Source organism: Diadema setosum, chromosome 8 (genome assembly GCF_964275005.1).
Source record: "Diadema setosum chromosome 8, eeDiaSeto1, whole genome shotgun sequence".
Lineage (NCBI taxonomy): Eukaryota > Metazoa > Echinodermata > Echinoidea > Diadematoida > Diadematidae > Diadema > Diadema setosum.
The window spans coordinates 3,742,850-3,767,348 of record NC_092692.1 but is presented as its reverse complement, the minus strand read 5'-3'; the positions used below and the strand labels follow the sequence as shown (position 1 = coordinate 3,767,348).

The 24,499-nt window shown below is 37.8% G+C and overlaps 1 protein-coding gene across 3 annotated transcripts; it reads left to right on the top strand.

Moving 5' to 3' along the window:
* The first annotated feature begins 438 nt into the window (after positions 1-438).
* Positions 439-24,490, top strand: LOC140231596 (putative E3 ubiquitin-protein ligase UNKL). 3 transcript variants are annotated; one of them, XM_072311744.1, is made up of 14 exons: positions 439-568; positions 673-882; positions 6,830-7,200; positions 7,475-7,610; positions 8,286-8,488; positions 9,979-10,097; positions 11,165-11,341; positions 13,569-13,701; positions 16,130-16,249; positions 17,127-17,296; positions 18,868-19,128; positions 21,115-21,210; positions 23,022-23,183; positions 24,292-24,490. In XM_072311744.1, the coding sequence occupies exons 1-14, from the start codon at positions 468-470 to the stop codon at positions 24,472-24,474; spliced, it is 2,442 nt and encodes an 813-aa protein (XP_072167845.1). In that variant the 5' UTR covers positions 439-467; the 3' UTR covers positions 24,475-24,490. The 3 variants fall into 3 exon arrangements, with proteins under 3 accessions (XP_072167845.1, XP_072167844.1, XP_072167846.1); XM_072311743.1 differs by having other exon boundaries at positions 11,135-11,341; XM_072311745.1 differs by lacking the exon at positions 16,130-16,249 and having other exon boundaries at positions 11,135-11,341.
* Positions 24,491-24,499: the final 9 nt, after the last annotated feature.

Here is a 24,499-nt window from a genome sequence, read left to right as displayed (position 1 = left end):
GAAGTTGCTAATGTGAGCTAATGCTTATGGCAACATTATCGATGTCTGGTGCATCCTCGCCTGTAGCTGCCGATAGCTGAAACTCTGGAGGCACGAAGTTTGGACTTGCACTTCAGCCAAAATATCACTTCTACATACTTCGTGTTCTTATAGGTGAGCGATCACTAATAATGATGACTATTTTGCAAAGATCCCAGGGGCATGTTACAGAAGAAAAAAAAAAAATCTGGAGATTAATGGATGTAGTGCAATGTACGAGGCTTGTTTAGGTAAACAACTGCACGTGTGTTCCGCTCAGCTGTTTTGCCAAAATACGTGACGTCAGAGGGGAAGTCCTGGTCATGTGACTTCATTCAGGCTCCGATCAGTGACGTCAGAGCAAAGCTGATTGGCTTCGCAAGGACTGCTTAGCGCGGGCTTACGTGCACGTACGTACTACGTTCGTGTAGTGGACTGCGCACGAGAAGATGCACAGTATCGCTGAAGAAAGCAAAATGCCGTCCGAACAGCAAAAGACCTCGGCTAATCAAGTGATATCTGCTCAGCCAGAGAAACCATTTCACTACACGTAAGTAATGATGTCAACCTTTGTCTGATTTTTGCATACATAATGAATAACTCGGCTTAGCTGTTAACGTCGTGCTCATGTTTTTATTTTGCCTTTCATTACAGATACTTGAAGGAGTTTCGCACACAACAATGCCAGGATTTCTTGCAACACAAGTGTCCGCATCATCGGCCGTTTACCTGTTTTCATTGGCATTTTCTCAATCAACGACGTCGACGACCCATTCGAAAACGTGATGGAACGTTTAATTACAGTCCGGATATATATTGTTCCAAGTATGATGAAACATCAGGCCTTTGCGAAGACAGAGACGAGTACGTATTCTCTGATGTTTACACGATTTATGTCTGACAGGCGTTGAGAAATCTTGACGCCATGTTTGTTATGGCCGCGCGAGTCGAGCCAACTTGTTGACAATATTTGACGGATTCTTGCTTAGAGCTTGTGAGGATGATGAGGGTTAGCAATGTGACATTTTAATGGCACTCGATTTCAGATGTCATATGGTATGAGTTGAATTTGCTTAAAAGATTCAGAAGTCATTCTTAAAGGGTGATTTACTGAATATAGTGCGAGTATTGGGAACTGTGCTTACGTGACGGCGAGACAGAAATTGTTGTGTGATTTGTATTTGGGCGCGCTATCGCATGTTTGTGCGTGCCTCGTTTTTGTTTTCGAGCGATCCGCTGAGTAGCCAATGCATGCGCAGCGAAGTCCACATACCCTATAAATGGCTGTACAGACTAAGGCCAGCCTGTGTTTGTATTGCCGTAAGACTGGAAGAGTATGTTGACTAATAAGACCTGTAGATATGCACAAGCTGGTTTTCATTGGTTTTCTTACTTGTCCTCTGCTATCAAACAGTTTTCAGGGGCATGTTAGGTACAGTAGTTACTCTGTTCAGGTCATTAGGACATAGACTGTACTGGTCATGATGCTGATTTTGGGCCTTCATTATTGGCTGGCTGCTGCATGCTGTGTCCATCAGTTTTTATGGATGGCCTGGGTGGGATAGTGAACAGAAAATGTGGATACCAGGTTAATTGTGTGGCAAATAGAATGTACAAGTTGCATAAAACTAAATACTAGATAGGATTTCTACCTTGGTATTTGAATTGCAATTTATAAGCCAAAAATGTGTATGATGCTTTACCTGCCTGCCTTCCCTGCAATCTGTGAATTTAGAAAAAATAGCAATTGTATTATATAGTGCAACATCTACATCTACAATTGTACCTGTTGTCTTAGATAAGTTACAGGTGTATGCTTATGTTGAACAGAGAGAGCATTTGATATGCCATGCTTTCAAGTTTTATCAATATTAGTGAAAAGGTGTAGATTCTATTTAATATTATGATGCACAAGTGTATTTCTGTCTTGTATTTTGACCATCAAAACAAAGCACTTTTATTACAATCGGCTCTTAATGACCTCAACTCCCCTTACTACTCAACATTTGTTTTTCTACACATATTTGTTTTTTTTATTTGAGAGAATTAAAAGGATCTAGTAGAGTCTCGTTGCAAATTAATATTTTACATTGCGTTTGATATTTCACTGTTCTGCTCCATTGCTCCAACACTCAGAAATTCTGTTTCCACGCTATATACATCTTCATTATGAAGGGTGCAATAATTGATTATGCTTTTGTAGCAAATCAAACAAAGCTTTAAAAGCATGTAGAGCCTTCATTTAATTCTTGATAAAGATGTTTTATCCATCACTTGATTGCAGAGATGACAGTTAACAAATGCTACCAACAAGAAAATCCCCAAATAGATTGGTTTGGCTGAAAAATAAGAAATTTCATTTCTTGAAAAAAAAAGAAGAGAAGTTTCATAGTCTGAACTACAGTTTGTACATGTACATGTTCATCTTGCCCAAATTCTAGCATCTTTAATTCAAGTGCAATGTGCATGTACAATGTTTTAATGCCCTATCTCCACTATGCTTGACTGCATCTAAATTGAACCCACCCCAAAATTGCTAACTACATGTAGGTAATGTTAGCTTCCATGATATTTCTTCTGTTGATTTTTTTTTTTTTCAAATTGAGTGGGACAAATGCTTCACCATTTGTAAGCTTAAAAGTACACATTTTGTGGTGAACTGACTGAATGTGTAGTAAAGTATTCCACAGAAAATAAACCTCCACAAAGTTTTCATCCAGAATTTTGTTAAAATGCTGTAAAAATGCTGCAAATTTTGTTATAAATGCTGTAACTGCACTCTTTGATATAAGTTGTAACTGTACACTACATGTAGGTTTTTTGTTTGTTTTTTTCTTTAGAAAGTATCTAGGGTGTGAATGTCATAGAAGAAATATATTATCATGGATAATGACCGGTGATGTATGATAAGACAGCATGTACAATGTAGGAGAAATTCAGACATGTACAACTAATGTAGTAATAGTCAGAAGTGATTGCTAGGCTAGTGCACTAGCAGGCATTCTTATTTTCTGAGATCTCATTTGTAGGTCCATGTTGGAACAGATGATTTGGTAGCACCATGGACCTACAACAAGTTGTAAGTCCATGGTAGCACACATGCACAAGTACAGTACATTGCACTTAAGTATACAGTCCATGTTGTCCTGGTGGGAATAGAATGCACTTACTAGAATTTTGGGAGGGATTATAAATTTATCTCAAGGGCCAATAAAAAATGCCCGAAATCCTGATGCTGATAATGATTTTGGTTCTGAAGGTAAAAAGAAAGAGGTAGAAAGATGCATGACAAATGCAGAGGAAATGAAGTTAAAGCATACTGTAAAAGTGGATATTTTCGTGCGACTAATTTTTCGCGCTAGGCCGGGTCAGAAGAGTTTCGCGTGTTTTTAATTCCGCGGAATCAAAACATCACGCACAGGAACATATGGCAAGCAAAAATATTCGCGTATTTTATTTTCGCACTAGTTTCTGGTTGCGCGAAATGCGCGAAAATTTCAACACCGCGAAAATTTCCACTTTTACAGTACAATGTACAATATACATTGTACAATGTATGTTTACTCTTCAGTGTTGGTTCAACTTTTTGTGTTGTGTTTGGTACCTACAATGGTATAAAACTTTCGATGTGTGAGTAGTTGAAAGACCATTTTAGCAGATTCAGTTACACAGAAACTGAAGGCGAATATAGGGATACTTTGAACTTTCTCAGAAGTCAGTTTTCTGCTCAATTTCAAGTATTTGTCTTGACAAGTGTGGATTTTTGGGACAATTCCAGGAATACTTGAAAAATCCATGTGAATAGCTTATTTCCTAAATATGAATTTTCCTTTGTTCAGAGAGGTTTAAGTTAGAAGATATAATTTGCCGAGTAATGGCATACAAACATGTACTGTACAGTTTGTACATGTATCATATACAGTGTACATGCGTATGAAAGTGCCTTGTAAAATAACAATTTTATTTTTTGTGTAAGTTTGTACAAAATGCCCCTTCAAAATTCAAAGAAATAATTACTAATACTTCAAGAATACATGATAATTTAGATTGCCTTTCTGGTCTGATAACATTTTTTGCTGTTGCCTTGTGCCAGCATCTACATGTGTATATCTATCCTTACGTTTGACTTACACATACAATTATATCTTAAAGGTGCATGGTCCCGGTGTTTTAGTCAAATGCGTAAGCGGGCGCATGGCGCAAGTTTCCTATAGAGACCTACGCTATCGACTCCTCTTTAGCGCTTACGCTTTGGCCCAGTTCCCCGAGTCCAAAGAAGTCCGATCCACTGTAGTCAGTGGTCCGATCACAGTTCTGCTCATGATTCGGCTGAGGGGATGACAGCTTTAGCAAACTTCTTTTGTGATGTCATAATAACAAGCACATATATGCACGCACCCTGGCATTACTACAGACTGCGCGATGCGCAGAGAAGACAACGAAGGCAACGTTACTTAGCAACACCTACGCACTTTACTCTTGATGACAGCTCAACTTCGGTAATCTTCGTATCAATGCTAATGGTGATTGGCAGTGTCATCAACAGCGCCCTCTACACTACCGGGACTATACCCCTTTAATACAAGTGTAGAGAGAGATAATAGTAACTTGCTTTTTTCCCTGAATGCAACACCATATCCTTGTGTACACACAGGAAAATATTAATGCACCGTTATTCCTCTCTCGGTTTCAGAGGAAAGAGCGAGATTGTCCTTATTTCCTCTTTTTGATTTGCCTAACACTTAGATCTGTTAGGTAGCAATGCTTAGGAAGAAAAGTGACTTCTCCATACTTGTCATAATTTCTGTGAAATGCATATAGAATATACTACATGTACATATATTTGATATATTTGAAAAATTATGTGAAGAAACCTTGCAAATTTACTCAGGAACTGTGATCTCTAGCTATGGCAATTTTTAAAGCTGTGATTTCACAAAGTATGCAATTATCTGTATTCTACTCACATGTCAGAATTTGTGATTTTTAAACGGAAAGGAGAATATGTTGTAACCATACTCGTTTGCAGTGTCACACAAACACTGACTAGTAATAATTTGATGATACAGCGATGGTACAAATATACTGTGCCAAATAGATATCAAACTTCCCTGCTGTTTGACAGATGAATGATCTAGTCTCTTTCAATCATGTGCAATTACCTGAACAATTTAGCTGAAAATTGCTTCAAATGAAATCTACAATTCAAAGCAGTTACCTCAAACATGGAGCTACTTAGCTCCATGCGTCAAATCAGAATGGTAATAATGCAGAGCTGGCAGGTAATGTTCGTATCACACTGAATAGCCTGTTTTCTTTTTCTACATCCAGCATATGTTTTGAAAAATTTTTGTTGTTGTTTCAGTTTTCACATTGTTTTACCAAATTTGTATGTTTACCGTAATAGGTTTATCTTTATTGTTGCATGGTTTTGTTTTGTTTGTTTTTTTGTTGTTGTTGTTGTTTTTGCTTTTTACTTTGAATCAATATGTGTGTTTCTTTTTACAAAGCTGTGGACATTAGCAGTGGACATTGATGGGAATTGAAACAAATGATACCACTGTTTTTATATAATGAATCCACAGGTGCTGCATTGTTTACACCCATTATCTTTTAAATTTTGTCTTGGTTCATTTTATTTGCAGTGGAATTCAAATTAGTGGTTAACATTTGTTTTGTTTTATATTAACATTGAGTTCTACCTCGTATACTGCAGTGGACGCATTCAGATTAATAGCAGTGAATGAAATTACAATGAAAGCATTGTAGGATACCTGTGGTACATACAAATGTACAAGTCAACCAAGGAGGTACAATGTATCACACATGTCTTTGGTACAACTGGACAGGGATGTACATCTTCACTGTAGATTTGGGATGATGTACTATTTTCCCCAAATGATGTCGCACTTCTTTTGGGGCTGTGACCATTAAGACTAATTGTGTTTCAACAAAGGGAAATTCAAAGAACTGCTATGCAAGCTACAAAGAAATGTAAATTGTATTTTGGAGAAAATTAAGCTATGAATTTTTATCAGAACTGCATGTCATGTATGTTACAGCGTGTCCAGTTTGTAAAGCCATGTGCTCTTTTTGAGTATTTGTCTGTGACATCACACTGTATCCTGGGTTGCTGTATCTAGACATCATGATACATGTATTGTCTTGTGTCAGAACTTCTCAGTTTTTCATACACTGTATAAAGATAGGTTTACTTTGTACTTTGATATGGTCAGTGAAGATTATCATTAGTCTAGCTACACTGTAAATGCCTATTCGTTACAGACAAAATCATTATCATACACTGTACACGTACATGGACATCTTCATCATCATGACATGCTGTGTAATCATTTTAAGAAACTTTGATGGTGAAGTTTTTTATACAATACCAAAGATGCCATGTAAATACTATGTGCTATGTATGTATGAGGTACTGTAGTTTTGGGGTTTGGTTCTTGTTAAAGAACATACTGCCCAAAATACAACTTATTGCAATTAACAAACTTTACTAGTATTCTATTTTTCCCCATTTTTTCATGTGAAATCCCTGCCAAACAGAGGTAAACAGGCAAGCAGCTTTGTTATCAAAGTGGATGTTATATTTTGATGTATGAGTGAGACAGTTCAAACTCAGCCAGTCATCTTAATATTAATAACACGTTCTTGGCTGTAATTTCAGTGTATACAGCATCTTATCCACCCAGAGTGAACATAAAGGGTTATTTTAGGAGGCCTTTTTTTTTAAACAGCTAGTCATGACTTGATTGCTGTTTCATTGAAAAATCTATTGCATAATTGTATGTTTCAGCTGCCCGTATTTACATCGCAACACGGGAGACACAGAAAGGAGGTACCACTTACGCTACTACAAAACAGGCACCTGTGTACACGAGACAGATGCTCGCGGCCACTGTGTCAAAAATGGTCCTCACTGTGCATTCGCTCATGGCCCACACGACCTGCGACAGCCAGTGTACGACATCAGAGAGATGGCGCAGACCAAGCCCCTCCAGGGGCCGCCTACATGTATGCTACCAACGGACTGCCCCACGTCCAGCGATGCTATCATTGCGTCTCTGACAGCGAATCCACTGACTACCCAAGCACCAACAATGGGCCAGACTTCTCTGGTGGCAGACAAGGACAAGACCATGTATGTTGATGATCCAAGATGGCAAGGTAAAGCAGGAGTTTTGATTTAATGCTATTATTTTCATATTTATTGAAGGGTAAAATGCATTGTCCTTGAACTCAATTTCACTGTCAAATCATGTATGTACTGGTATGTTGCCAAAGCTACACACGTAAAATAAAGCTAATATGTGTAATATGTTTGCAGTATGTTTATTGAGCACAGGTATGGTCCATTTGCAAATTTTCTTCAAAACAATGCATGCATAGCGATCTCTCTTTCTGTATTTTTTTCTCCTTCTCTATCAATGTCCTGTAACAGATACAAACTTTGTGTTGGCAAACTACAAGACAGAACCTTGCAACAAACCTCCTCGATTATGTCGCCAAGGTTATGCATGCCCTAGATTTCATAATGCCAGAGACAGGAGAAGGAATCCACGTAAATTCAAGTACAGGTGAGACTTCTTAATGACATCAGTCAAATGGTAAATTTCATAAAAATATGAAACCTTAGATCTTCTGTTATTTCCTGTCCTATTCAGTGACCTTCTGTATTGATGCTGAATACTTTTGTGCTGTTCTCAGCACCAATACAGAAGGCCACTGCTTTTTTTTTTCTTTTTCTTTTTCTTTTTTAACCTTCTGAAGTTTCATGAGTGGATGCTGATAGCTCTGTGGATGCATAAGTCAACATGAATCCAAAGTTTTGCTCAACTTTGTTGTCACCCTTTCAGTATTATTCTCATGAACTCATTGATAGGACACATGAAAGTTTTAAAATTCATCTGAGACTTACAATGAGAATTACAATTCAAATAGAATGTTCATGTTTCATAGTCTTTCAGAGTTGAGGGCTGTTTGTTATGTACTATTAAGTGGAGAGTGTCTTGTGAATAAGATGAGATATATCATCAACACATTTCTTAATTATCTGCTTCAACACTTGTTTTTGTTGTTTCCTATCAATTCATGTATGTTGTATGTGATGGGGATTTACAGTTATTAAAATCTGTTCTGTCTGCAAGGAGATGCTCTCTGAGATGTTCTGTTGCCATTATTGACTTTGCTTCTGCAAATATTGAATTTTGCCTTGACTTTTTGATTTGATCATACCCCCATGCCCACGTCAGGTCAACTCCATGTCCGAATGTTAAGATAGGCGATGAGTGGGGGGACCCATCCAATTGCGAACAGAGTGACAACTGCCAGTATTGCCACACCCGCACTGATCAGCAGTTCCACCCAGAGATCTACAAGTCTACAAAATGTAACGACATGCAACAGACTGGCTTCTGCCCTCGTGGGCCCTTTTGTGCATTTGCCCATGTAGACCGTGAGTACCTGCCAAACCCATTTTGTACATGCCAGGAACCATCACTCAGCGTATTTTGGCACCCCCTCCCTCTCTCATCTCCTATTCCCCCCCCCCCCCAACCTTCTAATGTCAGCTCTCTGAGAATTGTAGGACACAAGACTCGCACAGAGTTGAGATAATGGTATCTGACTGGTACATATGCATAGACTTTGATAAATATGAAAACTCAGATCATAATAAGCAAAGTTATGTTATGTTACCTTGATATATGATATAACTTGTTGACTGGTTTTTTTTTTTTACTCCCTTTTGTCACAAATTTTAATGATGAAAGGGTACTGTTTCTTTTTATCATAAATCAGTTTTGACACTAAGTGGGACCAAGCGTATCTGCCAGTCTTATGTTTTAAAACTACTAAGTGAATTTATCAAGGATTTGATTCAATGGGACAACTGGGGAGAGAGGGTTGAAAACATGTAGTACTCATCTATCTAATTTCAGTTTGTGTGTTTGTTTGTTTGTTTGTTTGTTTTTGTTTTGTTTTGTATTTTGCAAATTACTTGCTGCCATCACATCATTTAGAAGGAAATGATCACAAACATTTCATTTCCAGGTATTCAAAATCTCATTTGATAAATGATCCTTGGTTATTCTCTGCAGTTCAGACTTTTAAATCTAAAAAAAAAAAAAAGAAAAAAGAAAAGAGAGAGAGGAAAAAATTACATTCAGAACAAATTTAATCAGTTTCTTATGACATACATTTCCAGAAACAAAATCTCTTCCTAAGTTTTATTAAAAAAGCAGAAATGAGAAGTAATTATGTAGTGAGTAATGAGCCACCTTTTTATGATATGATATTTAGGGAATGTTGTTTTTCTCTTAAAGGGACTGTACAGTACTGGTTGAGGTGGGGAATCATGTTTTGAACATTCCTAAGTGAGATAATGAAAAGCCTCTTATGAAATATGAAAGAGCATGTAATTTTAAGAAGGATTCAATGTTTATTTGATGAAAATTGGTTTTCAAATGGCTGAGATATCCAAAAAAGTGCTAATAATAAAAGGCAACATGCCACAACTTTATTAGGATCTCTTTGTTTCACCTTGTTTTTGGATATCTCAGCCATTTCAAAACCGATTTTCATCGAATAAACTTTTGATACCCCTTAGAACTCTATACTCTTTGACATCTCATATAGAGTGGTTTCTGAATATCTCGCAAAACGTTAAAAGCTAAATCCTCACCTCGACTAGGGCCCCATTTTATAAAAGGTTGATATAATAACAACTCTTGCTGGAATGGCAATTGTCATGGTAATGACAAGAATCCAGCTTCCTGATTGGCTGTTGTTATTGGAAGTTGCCATTTCAGCAAGAGTTGCCATCCTAACATCTTTTATGAAACGGGGCTCAGAACTGTACACACCCTTTAATATTACCTACAATGCCTGTACATGACTATGGTTAACTTTTGCCCTCTTTCTGATTGAATGGTTTGACTTGAGCAGAGGAAATGAGTGACACACATCGTGAATTAACCGAGGACCAAACCAGCCTGGCTCAGATATCACCTGTTTCATCCGCCTCCTCAACCAGTAACCAAGTCATGAATCCATCATTACAATCAGTGAGTAGTCCTTCCCTCTTTGATTCACTATTGTGGTTCATTTCTTTGTATATAGCATCTGGTTCTGTATCTAGGGAGGCTTTCATAGAAGAAGGTCAAAATCTCTGCAGTATTTTCATTTTTATATGTTGACAATGCTTCCATGATAGTTACAGACCCGTCACTCCAACATTTCCTGTTAATGTATTGTACCTTTAGCAGCCTTTCGATTGATTTTTAAAGCTCTTGTTGATATTGGTCTAAAGAATTGTTTTTTCCTTTAGTCTATGTATTCTTTGTCTTATGTAATGTATTTGAACAGTTTAAATTCTTTGTGAAGCCAGAATTGATTCAAATAAGACAAGGTGCTTGATACATTTGCAAGTGATTTTTGTCATAATTTCATAATTCTTTTATAACTGTCAGCGATTACCTGCGTGATTGTTCTGTAATCAGTCTATTAATGAAAATTCAAATTGGGTACCTGTTTTGCAAGACTTTACACTGGGTGATGATAGGCTTTAGTTCTGTGGTGCAAGTCAAAATGATCAAATTCAGCTTCAGGAGTGCCAGGATTAACACACTTAACAAGCTTTTCACCCATTTCTTTTTCTGTTTTAATGACAAGTAGCCCATAATTGGTAGCCATATTGGAGTGCATAGGAACATATACACTATGCTTCATGCGCTATTTAATCTAAGTCATTGTTTATTACTATAATATAGTGATGAGTATGAATCATGCAATGTCTAAATTTTTGAGCTATGTGCACACTAGGATTTTCACAATTTTCTTTTCTGATTAGCTCAGGTATATTTCCGTAACTGAATATATACAAAGTACAGAGGCTGTCAAGTAAAATTTCAATCATGAGTGCCTATCCTTTGGTAACTGAGTTTATTACAGTGCAATACATTATGGCAAAAGTTGAAGATTTGAAATGACTCAATGTTAACATTAAGACCTTCATGTCTCATTTGATACATGTATCATGCATGCACGTAGAGTAGATTTTAATTAATAATCTTGTGTCCGCTCTCCCCCTTTACTGTTTCAGGAGTTGTGTCTTGATTTTTCGTTTATGCAGTCCAATGTTTTGGGCCACCTTGGAGGAGGGGACGCATCTAGTATGAACAGTCCCGGCAGTAGTGGGCTTGGTCCAATCGGAAAGCCTCGCTCCAACAGTGCTTCTAGTAGCTATTCCTCCGTCTCAGAAAGCTCTAGCTATCATCGTTCACATAATGCAGAAAAAGATGACAATTCAGTGAGTGTAGATAATTTTTGTTTTTGTTTTTTGACCAAATTATGATAATAATTTAGCCCCATTGTACCATTGATCTTCCTGTTCAAAATTTGTCTTTGTTTGTTTTGTTTTTTTCTTGGGGGGAGCGGGTCTGTGGAACCTTCTTGCAGTTTTTTCATCCAAAATTTTCCATTAGATTATAAAGGTGAGTACATGGTAGTGCCAGATGAGTCAAGTTTCACACCAATGTAATAAACAGCTGGTGCTTACAGTATAGTGGTCAATCGGCCAATAGAACCATTTCAGACATTCCATTATCAGCCGAGTTAACTTTTGAAGGTTGAGATCACACAAGTGCCAAATTTGATTTGGAGTTGCCAGATCTTTAAGCTTGGCAAACACAAGGACAATGCTCAGGGGTGCACAGCCACATTTGTCTGGTTTTGTCAAGTGTGGATACATGGTGCGGCTTGCGGCTGAGTAAACAAACAGTACGATGCACCTGCTTTTCCGTGTGGTTAATGCGTTGTACTTTGGTCCCAGGGTCTAATCTCATGTTCAGTTCAAGTGTTATCCGCTATTGTGTTATCTGAGGTAAAAGGAAAATATGGATTACTGTGTCGTGCAGTGGCCCTGTAAACATTGAGCAAACATATCTGCTGAGATCTGATGGAAGAGCAGTGCGTGTAGTAAATATGTAATAGATTATTTGCTGGAATTTAGTTATAGGAATTGTTCTTTTTCAACAAGCATTTAAAAATATTTGAAGGAAAAACGTAAATGTTTTGAATAAAATGTTGCCCATTGTCCTCTTGAACATGAAACTTGTGGACAATTTATTTGTAAAAACGTACAGCGTACCACTCCAAGCTCAAGTCGTATCTTACTTGGTGTATTTATGGTAGTAATTCTGCAAGATAGGCATGTTTATTAATTCATAGTTTTTGAGTCTGAATTGGCAATGTAAGTGGGTGGGTGGGTGGAAGTGTGTATGTGTGGTTTCCTCCTTTAGTTTTGCTTTGCACACATTCTCCGTAAGGTCATATTTGAGGCTTCATTTTGATGTTGCAGAGAGCCTATATTTTCACTGTGTCTTTTTCAAATTTTCACCACGCCTTTTTCAAATTTTCATGCAGATTATAGTAGGAGAATTTGCTCAAATATACATTCAGGAAAAAAGTTAGTCGGCTGTCTTGATTATTTGACTGTAAAACATTTTTCATTAGATTCCTCACAAATAAAAAAAAAAAATGGTATTAATGCTTTCATGGTATGACTTCTGGAATCGAACAGATTGAATGGAAAATGAATGAGAATTGAATTTGCCTGATACTAGTGTACCATAGAGCATCGGTGGAAGTTGTTCCATTTCAATATGTAAGATATCTTCTCTTAAACAAAAGTGCTGATTTTGCTATGTAAAACCAAGTCAAAATATCATATATTTGTTTGTTTGTTTGTTTTTGTTAGGCTTCTGGAGATGGCCCAGCTAACTGATATGTTGACTTTAAGATTTTTTGTAGATTCCATTCATTTGTTATTTTATATTTATTTGATGATTACATAAATTTCTGTGCAATGCCAGTTTCATGTCACTGCTAGTAAGCAAAACAAACTTTTTTTTTTTTTTTTTTGGGGGGGGGGGTTATGTTCTCCCTTGTGGTTTCAAATAGCATTCAAGACCCAAGCCACTGAAACCACAGTGATGCTGAGGTCACGGGGTCACACCACTGACTCATATAATTTAATTCAGCATTGGGCCAGCATGAGCATGTGAAGCCAAGTTGGTTACTAGTGGTGATCGTAATGACTTTTTCTTGTTATTGTGGCTGACTGTTTCATCCATTGTGCTGTTCTTCACGCATCCTTAATCATAGAGAATGTCATTTTTTGTCAGATGCGTGAGAAAGACATCCAGCCTTCTGCTAATGTAGTGGTATGGGTAAATAAAAAAAAGGGGTATAGGCATGGAATACAGGTAGTTGTACCAAAAATTGGCTGGATTTTTTTTTTTTTAAGCCTACAAAAAATTTTTGTTGTCATGACCCTTTATAATGTAGTATTTTGAGTATAACTGTTAACAATGAAAGCTCTACCAGTGTTGATAACATGAAAGTTTTATTGATCAATAAGATAAGTAATGAATATTGCCCATTGATTACATTTATATTGTATTCAGAAATTGGAGGTAGCACAACTAGATGAAATGTTTTCTTACCATGGTTAACTGTATATTTTCTGATTTCAGAATCTCTTCTACCCAGCCTGCTCTCAAATACCTTTAACGACGAACAGCGCAACAAACTCGTTCTTCGGCAGCACAATGTCAGCCAATGCCCAGCCATTCTATCCTACTAGCGATACAGTTGAATCAGTTATAGGTAGGCAAACAATTGCACGATATCTTCAATGAGGTTGTATGGGTGTTGATGTTGTTTTATTTGTTTGTTTGTTTTCTAATGGATTGCTTTGTTTGCTGTTCAGTTTTCAGTCTACCTCATATGGTCAGCTCCGATGTGCTGTTTCTTGGTTACAAGAGGATTTTCAGAGTGCTGCCTTGTTTTTCTCTTGGACTTTGTCTGCATGTACAGGAAACAAACAGGACATCCTGGTTGTAGGCTTAAAATAAATTGGGTTTTGATACGATACAAGAGATATCATGTGATCAAAGTGATATCATGTGATCAAAGAGATATCATGTTATCAAAGCGATATCATGTGATCAAAGAGATATCATGTGATCTTGAGAGTTCTTGTCATGTTCACAGATTTTGAAGAGATGCTTACCTGAAATAAGCTCACTACAGTATCATCCAGATAAATTTTTACAAGAAGACACTTTGAGCTTTTTTACTGTTATGTCAATATTTTTGTGTGTGTGTGTGTGTGGGTTATTCCCAAAACTTTCTGTTTTGAACAAGTTGGGTTTAAAGCAAAAAATAACTTTGTTGCATTTTCATCAAATTATGCTCAATAATATCTTGCCAATAATGGTAAAGAAACTAAAGCTAAGCCCAAAGAAACATTCACTCTCTTTGTTTTCAGTCATGTCATGCAATGCTTTCTCCTGCCAATAATGGAAAAGAAACTAGATCTAAGCCCAAAGAAACATTCACTCTCAATGTTTTTTAATCAAATAATGCAATGCTTTCTTGACTGCAATGTTCTTGTTTGTTTTTGTTGTTGTTGAGAGTGACCAACTGTATGCCATTAAGATATTGATGAAATTATCCTTTTATAACTGTAGGATGTTGCTGATGGCACTACTTACTCCAATGACCAAATAACTCGAGAATTAAGAATTGTTGAAAGGCACAAATGCAATATGTATGTGAAGGAAAGATTAAGGATTTTACTCACTACTTACTTTGGTTTTTTTTTATATCATTATACAGTTATTTTGGTTTTGCTATCTGTTTTGTGGGGATTTCACTTAATGTGATGTATCAATTGTCACACTTGTTAGCACATACTCACTCTGATTAATTCCCCTAGGCCATTTGTAGTCTGCTTGACCTTTGAGGTCATTGTTTGATGTGTTTTCCCTAGTAGTTTGTATGTTGCACTCATGTGGATTAGTTCAGCAAAAGCATATGTTTCAGATGACATAGATTTTACATACTGTGTCTTTTTTAGGATTTTACTTTAAAGGTGTGAATCAAGTCTCACTTGCTGGTACATTATTTATCACTGAAGATTTGTTTCACTGGCCATTATTTTTTTGAAATAACCATGAAAAAGATTTTCCTATGTCACAATGTGGCTGTGATGAAGGATTTCTTTATTCCACCTCATTTTTTGAGGAGACTTTGAGTGTTCATTCAACACAGAGCCTCTCAGGGACCAGAATACTAGCCATTACCATGCTCAAGATATGATATGCACTCTATGCTTGCACAAGAGATTATTATTTACCAGCACAAGCACCATAGATCGCATGCAGCATGATGTTTATGAGTGAATATATGCAGTAACAGCAGATTCATCTCTGGGAGATTACATTAAGTTGTTCTCACCTTCTGCACAAATATTCAAAAAAATGATCATGCATGCTCTAAATCATGCATTTAAACAATGATTGTTGTGAACTGCACTGAATGGAATGGTGTGAATTTAAATGAGCAATGATTATGCCAGCATACCTTCACTGCCTTCAATGTGATACCACAGTCTCGTATGTGGCACATGAAGTAGTATTGATGCGTTCTCTTGTTGGTTATCAATCTAGAAGCATGTGATGCATCAGTTACATTGATACTTTCCCATCCTTCCCAGCCTTGCAGTTCAGAGCTTTCGTGTCATCGGCAGATTACCCACACTTAGAATGCTTTACTTTTGTGTTTAAGTGTGGTTCTCTGAAATTTTGTCCTAGTTATTTCGTTATTGCCCTAAGAATGCCGAATGGTTTCAAGTCCAGATGAGAATTATCTCATTTGCAGGAATTTGCTGGACTTGACATGGGTTTACTCATTTTATTTCCTATTATTTTTGTAAACTTGTCATAGAATTAATTTCCATCCTGAGCAATAGGTAATGAAACAAGTTTTAGGTGACATAGGGCATTCATAATGCTGTTGAGTATTATTCTGCAATATGATTTCTATGATTTTTTTTTCACCCTAGTGAAATTACACTTTAATACATGTATCACTTTTGTGATATCACTTTTTATATTTCTGGATAGACCAATGAGTGCATATGCCTTACAATGAAAAATAAACAACAAAAAGTGTCCTATCATTTCAGCGATCATCTGTTCATTTTCGGGGGCAAATTTGTAGTTCAATGTTATCATTTTGTATTTCTCAGGGAATGCTTTAGATGAACTCAATATGGATGACTTTGATGTAGCAGCTATAGACAAAGAGTTGGACAATGATAACTCTTCTATAGGAAGCTCCACAACCAGTTTGGGTCATTTACCCATGGGTAAGTCCATTGCCTTGTGCCTTTCCCGTTCATCTCACTCGTCTGATGCAGATCTAGAAAGGGTCCATCTTTGTCCCATATCTTTGGGTACTATCTAGGTCCCTGATAAACACAACAACAGGACATACAATTTGCTTTAAGAAAAAGAAAAGAGAGAAGCTTATATACATATATACAGAAATGCATGAAAATTTGTTTTTCAAGCAACTGCACGATGTTGGTCGTGAAACGTGTTTCCGTGGGAGTGTGTGTATGTTGTCGTTCATTCCTTTCACTGTACCTGTTTTCACAGCCACATTTGAAAGAAAAATATCACCAACTGCTGAAATTTCTTATTGATAATTTTGCTGCTGCATTGTTCACAGCCATCTGTATTGTACTGGTTCCTGCTTGTGCGCAGCCATGAATAGATTGCTCATGTTTCACTTCAAAACATTATTGAAGAAGACTTAACTCCTTGTATCAAAGTTACTTCTGCTTTTATGTTCCTGAAACAACAACAAAGAAATGAATTGCCCTTTGTAAGATGCATGGAGAGCAGTATTTGTATCATAGTGTGCTTCACTTATGTCACAAAACAAAATATTCCAATTGGACCTATATACAAGATTTAAACAACAACAAAAAAAAAATTGTAATGCCCATCATTTGTGTACCTGGTTATTTTGTTCAGAATCTCACAAAATGTTTGCTCTCATTTCACCCAAATCATTTCCTCCTTTTAGACTAATGGCATCTGTAAGAAATTTGAAATATGCTTAATTTTTATACAAACTTGTCTTCCCTGTGTTCTGTAATACAAACTGCCCGCAAAAGTCTAAATTTGTGTTATTAAGCTCCTTGTCCTGAGTTTCCTCTTCTGTCCATTGACACCCAGGTCTAAGTCTAGGAACATCAGCACCAGTCAACATCCCTACCAGCACAAGTCTCAATCATAAGTCTTCGATGCCGGAGAGCCCTGCCTCCCCACTCTCCTCCCAGCTTCCCCCGGCCTTCGTGCCTCAGCACATACAGCAGCAACAGCATCAGCAGCAGCAGATAGAGCAGGTATGCCTACTACCATCTGTGCTTCCAGTTATGTAGCAGATACAGTACATATGACATGCTGTATGCTACAAGCAGAGTGTGTGTCATTTCCCTTTGTAGTGCCATCTATGTAGCAGATACAGCTGGCGTGCCGAGTGCTATAAATAGAACACTTTTGTGTAGCAATTTGTGCAAAGAATACAGCATGTATGCTGTGTGTTACGAATAGAGGCTAGCATGTGTCAATTCCATCCCATCTGAGTTGAAATTAATATAGAAAATACAGCATGTACCATATCGTTGGTTGAGAATGATAAGGCGTTAAGTTGCCTCTAAACCCATAGTGTTGGGACAACTTAACGCCCTTCTCATTCTCAACAGACGATATGCTGAAGGGCGTATCTCGCTGGAGGAGACTTTGCTGCGACTGCAGTGACTCATGCAACTCCAGAAGAAAAAAAAAAAAAATGGTTTGCACTCCCAAGAAGAAGAAGACTCCAGGGCGACTCCAGAGACGTCTCCAAATAGAATGATGATTCAGTCGTGCAGGAGTCGTGGGGACATCGTCGTGACACCATGGAGATGTCTTCAGTAGGTTGCAAATGGGTCTCTGCAAAGTTGCAGAGACATCTTGGAGTCCTCGCTAATAAAATTAGTCTCCGCAACTGGGCCATGACTTGAAGACCTCATGGGGAGACTTCTCTGCGACCTGCTGCTGGAGACCAGAAAGAGTCTCTGAAAAAAAAAACAACAAACAAACATGTTTGATTCTCTCACAACTCATGGGAGACTCGGCTGCATTCCACAAGATGTCGTGGAGACATCATGGAGGTGTCTGTGTGACCACTCTGCGACCAGGGAGACTCAAGTCTCCATCAGGTCAGCAAGTAGTCTCCAGCCCAATGAGATATCCACTTAAGAATAGAGCATGTGGCAATTCCATCCGTGTTGTGATTTATGTAGCAGATACAACACATGACATATGCTGAATGCTACAGATAGAGAATGTGTCCATTACATTTGTGTCGTGATTTACATAGCAAAACAGAACTTGTATGACAATTCCATTCTTGTTTTGATTTGTGCAGCAGACAGAGCATGTGTGTTGAATTCCATCTGTGTTGTGATTCCTGTAGCAGACATGGAGTGAATGGGAAGTCCATCTGCATGATAACACTAATGATGATAATAATAAAACATTATTATTTGTAAAGTGTGATATCCACCTTACTTAGGTGCACAAGGCACAGTGCAGTGGGATAAATAACCTATTCACAACAGAATGGAAGTTCAAGATAATGCAAAACCACACAAACATAAAAGAAATATGAACAATAATCAGAATAGATGAAAGGTGAAACAAATAAAGTGTGAAATCATATACCAGTTTGATGATATGATTTAAGATTTAATTTGATAGCCTACATAATGAAAGAATGAAGTATAAGGAGTATAAATTGTAATTGTACCATGTTATGCTATCATCAAAACACACACACATGCACAAGAACAGATACAGCTGATGTTGACTATGTTGCATCTGTGAGGTTATAGCATGTCCTTAATTTTGTACTTCTTTCATACTCTTCTAGGCTGCTGCAGCATTCATGAGTCAACCAAACACTGTGCCATCCAACATACGGCACATGGGTCTAGGGCACATCCTCGGCGACCCCATGGGCCCGACGTCGGCCTCTTCGGGCTCGGCCACCCAGGGCACTTCTGCCCCCAGGGGAGGGGGTCACAACCACACGGGGGAGGGGGAGATGGACACACACAGGTTACAGGAAGAGATCACGGCACTCCGGAGTCAGGTGCAGAAGTGGGAGGAGACGTGGGTGCAAGCCAAGCAGGTATGTCATATGGGCCCCACCCTCCCTTCCTCCCTCCCCCCCCCCCCCCAATTTGTCTTGTCACCTTTAGCATTTGGCCCATTTGCAGTGTGAAGTTAATGCATTGTGTTTAGTGTCTCTCCTGCTGAAGTAGCCCTCACTTACTCATCCGTTGTCAAATTTCCCTCACTTTTTTTTTTTCTTCTGGGAAAGTGAAGTGAAATGACATTTGAAGAGTATTGCATTTTAGTGTGGGTGAAGAATGAAAATCATCTCGTTCATTTTTATTTATATCTATGAGTTCTCACAGCATCATCCCATTGCTTTATAAAAAGAGTAGATGGCGTTTTCATGCTCACAAGCATTACAGTTAAATCATCAAATGAGACCTATTGTCTGAGGGCATAGGTCTTCATTTCAAATTGAATATGTCTGTTTAGAACATGTGCGATGTGCCTTTACAAATTGGGACAGATGTTCTGAATCAATAAACAATATTTTTGATGCATCACAATATTTTGTTTGTGTATGTAGACTGAAAATCTTGAGCCTTTAGGTTGTTTGCTGTTTTGTCCGCGAGGTTACCGTGCAGGTCTAATGTGATTTGTGCTGTCCTTTCATGGAATAAGAGTCTATTGTTTTAGGTTTTCTTTTGTCTCAAACTTCACATTTTGATTGTGGAAAGTGGCATACAACTGTTTGATATATTTCTGACTGTTTTATCTTCTTCAAGGGAAAAAAAAAAGTCCCATCTTTGGAAAAAGCTGAAATTATCTTTTATAAGATATTAAGAAAATAAAAAGGAATTTGTATCTTGTGACAGGAAGAATCATTATCTCATTTTGGACTCAGCATTATGCTCAAGTCAAATCTTGTGCCATACAATTGATTTCTCACGTGAAAACTGAGCACCTTTAAATACATGTAGTATTATTCCTGGTGTAATATCAAAACAAACGACTGTGTTGGGAGATTAAAGGAATTTATGCCCCAAATTTTAGCTCTGAACATTCTTACTCTGAATGGGTTTTGTGTAGGTTTGCATGTTTTTTGGTCATTCTACCAGTGTGAAGATATCATGACTAAAGCCTGCTGCACACTATACAACTTGAGACCGTACAACCTCAAGACCATAAGACCAGGTCATACGACCTGGCAACGCATATTATATGATCAGACTACACAACTAGGCTGATGACCGTTCTGGCTTCAGTACATTTTACTAATGAGTAGCATGCAGTGCGCATTGCGTGCACTTCTATACTCTGTGCATAATACTGTATCGTGACTGGCTTAAAGCCCACGACTGGTCGTTCAAATTTGACTTGTCAAATCTCTATGACTGGCACTAAGACCCAGTCGCACGACTGGAAACTGGCAAGGCTGGTGACGTCTCACCTGGTCTTAGGGTCATATGACTGGTCTGATCGTACAGTGTGCAGTGGGCTTTAGGTTCACCAAGTCCATATAATATCACGATGGAGCCCCAAAGAAAGATTTAGTTCCACAGTGATGGCTTGAATGTGTATTAATTGGGTTCATTGTGACATTCATAACGAGATTGCAGTGAGTGAGGTTAATTTTGCCATTTACATCCAGAAAGATCCTAACAGAAAATGCATGGGGACAGATGTATGTGGCTTGATGCATGGAGATTTCTTATGAATCTAAAATGTGCCATAACAATAAGGAGAACATGATGTAATCGAAAAGAAAAAAAGAGAGAGAGATAAGAATTATGTTTTGAATGACTGTGTGATGTTACTTGCCAAACCAAGTTGCCTACACATATATTGAAGGGGTTTAGCAGAGATAATGAACCTATATTTTCTTATCAAAGTATACAGGTGATAATGATAATGATTTACAATATTACTAGACATGCACCATCTTGCTACAGATGTTAGTGCATTCTAATAATGACAGAAATTGGTTGAGGTAGAGTACGGTACATATGACATCCCTTTCATCATAGAGATAGCCTCCTTTTTGTTTGCTTTGTTTCAGGCATGTGATGCATGGAAACGTGAGGCTACGGAATCACAGGAAAAAGCCAAGCATGCTGAATTAGAAAAGAATACGGCATTACAAAGAAAAGAAGAGGTAATCTTTGGGGGGAATTGAATGAATTTTGAGGGTGAATAGAAGATTACTGACATGAGATTGGTTAAAGTTTCAGCAAAAACAAATGGAAAATGACAATTACGACTGTTGGAGGTTTGAGTAAAATCCATGGCAAATCATGCAACAGTCGGTGAAAACCTCAGGACACCGCTTACTGTAAAATCCGAAATATTTGCGGCATGAAATTGTTGCAAACTGGAGCCGACAACCCTTTTCACGGCATTAAATTTTCACGAATTGCAGCAGGTATTCAATCCATATAGCGTAGACAAGAACTTTCATGTGCATTTTAATTTTGCAAATCTTGGCTTTTGCAAAACTGGCGAAATTAAAATGCACACAAAAATTTCTGGTTTTACAGTATGTTATGTGTCTGCAGTGGTCTCTCAAAACCTCTCTCAGTGATGTTGTAAACACAGATTTCTCAACCTTATTTTTACTTTGAAAAGGGGAAACAAAATTATTGATTCTGCATGGGGTATATGATATGCAGTTCATGTATTGATAGATCTTCGACTGGTATTGCTGCCTCATATCTAATAAATGAACAGAAATAATACTTTGTACTTTTTCATGTCCACGGGGGGTGAAGATCACTCCTGTGGTATCACATATGCATGTTGCCAATTTGAAGTTCCTTGTAGTGCCTTATTGGATGTCTTACTGACAATAATACAGTAATGGTTTTGTATCTATTGGTTGAAATTGTTCAAAAGTTGATCGATGCGAATTCATTCCCTTGCCCTTCAATGCAAGAATTGCGTAATCGGGGTGGGGATGGGGGTGGGGATGGGGGTGGGGTGGGAGTTACATTAGATAAGCACAAATCTAATCTCAACACACTCGGAGTGTCTTGATTCAGAGGGTTCGCCAGTTATGTGTTACATGTACCTACCACCTATATAAAGCCATAATTTCGTCCTTTAAGGCATAGACATACTGTAAAAGTGGATATTTTCGCACGACTAATTTTTCGCGCTCAGCGGAGTAAGAAGAGTTTCGCATGTTCTTAATTTCACGTGATCAAGACATCAACTGTTGGAACATATGGCAAGCAAAAATATTCACCTGCTTTTATTTTGGCGTTAGTGTCTGGTTGCGCAAAATGCATGAAAATTTCCACTTTTACAGTACATTGATGAGGAGATCTGCAAGATGACAGGTTACAGCATCCTGTACCTGTAGCCTGACAATGTGAAATGTCACTAGATGTTAAAGTAGACTGAACTCAAAGATTCAAAATTAGTCTAATCAAATAGTAGAAGACCTTCAAAATCTGATGCAATATTCTTATTTTAGGTTATACTTATGCTAATGACTTCTATGAGTGAGTGTGGAGACATCATTTGCTCTTGTCATGCAGTCATAGAGTCCAGTAAGAGAGAACATTGTCAAATTATCTAAATGGCTATATGTAGTGTGTATGGGATCCCAAGGAATAGATCAGAAATATCTCTTCTTTGGCTGTTTTCACCTAAAATTTACTGATATCTTGACTTTGTTAGTACCTCTAAAAAATACATTTTTCTTGAGGAAGATTTTCTCAGAATGATTGGAATATATGGATGGTTGTTGGGAAACGGAACACCATTCAGCAAGGTATGCCAACATGACCAGGTTCTGTTTCAAGGGTTCAATATCGAGCTATTGTTTGCATCCTCTCCAGTTTATGTTTACGTTCTTTCTCAGTCACACACTAGAGAGTACAGTCTCTTTGGCTGAATGCCAAGAAATATTTGGTGAAATTAACATACCTACATTGCTTTCTCTCTTTCTCCCACTCTGCCCAGGCTTTCAACGAGTCTAGGATACTAAAACAGGAGATAGAAGGGCTCTCCGGGGGACCACATCTACACGTGCTGAACAAAGCATCAGAGCTTTATAGTTTACCCTTGCCCAAATTGAAACAACTTCAATCGCAGCTCAAAGTAGACTTAGAAAGGGTAGAGAAGGTGGGTTATCATCCTCTTGGAATCATTTTCTTTGTGGTGTTTAAACTGGATTACATATACAGTGGACTCCTGTAATAACGAAGTCCTCGGGACTGGCAGTTTTCTTTTGTTATATCAAAATTTCTTTATAACCGAATAAATAAACAATAAAAATACATTCAGTGGATAATGTTCCGGCCTGAATTTTTACTTCGTTGTGACCGGAATTTCATAATAAATTAATAATGGTGTTCGTTATAACAGGGATGCACTGTAGTACACATGCTACTAATGCTCAGAGGATGATTAAATAATAAGTTTCAGTGCTATGTATCAATTATCTATCGAATCTTTACCTGAGAAATTGCAATAAAAGGGGATTTAACTGATGTTGATGAAGAGTGCTGTGACATAGAAAAAAAAAAATCCTATTCATTTGAATTAAACATACAGCAGTGCAAAACTTATGTGCAAGTTCTGTACTCAAATTTATACATGAAATCTGGGATTTCACAATTTGAAGTTTAAAGGAAAAACACAAACACTCTATAGGGTAAATATGTTTTATGACTATATACTTTGCAACAATTATACGCATGCATAGTCAAGGCATCCACAAAATGTGAGTAGTGAAATAGTGCTTTGGAAAAATGTAATTATGCTGCATTTGTGACACGATTTGTGAAAGTATACAGGTGATAATAATAGTGATTTACAACACTACCAGACATGCACCATCTTGCTACAGGTAGCCCGTGCATTCAGATTTGTTGGTTATTTCAGGCTAAGATACTTTTTACTTCACCGACGATGTATTCACCTATGATGTTATGTGGAAGGCAAGATATTGCCAGGTTGTCTGTCTACTGAGTATCTTCCAGGCTGCCTACATAATAATTTCATTTTTGTTTTGCCATGGTAATTTGGGAGCTAGAAGAATCCACATGTATCTGGTTGATAGTGGAGGTGCTGTGATGAGAGAAACTTCAATTCTGAGGTATCTCCTTGGAGACAACTCTCTGTCTGACTTCCATTTGATAGAGTTTGGTTTACAATGCTAGCCAACATATATGTATGCAATACGATATTATTTATTTTGTTTTGTTCTCTCCTCTTTTCATCCTGCTAGATTCTGCATATAAGAGAGAACTTCCTGTGTTGCATATGTCAAGAGCGGGAGCGGAGTGTAGTCGTGGGACCATGCCAGCACCTAGTCCTCTGCGCCTCCTGTGCATCAGCCTGTACCGAATGCCCTGTCTGCCACAAATCAATCAGCAGTAAGACCAATGTCGTGGTCCCCGCCCCTCTCTGACTGCATCGGTGTCCTAGGGAGCAGC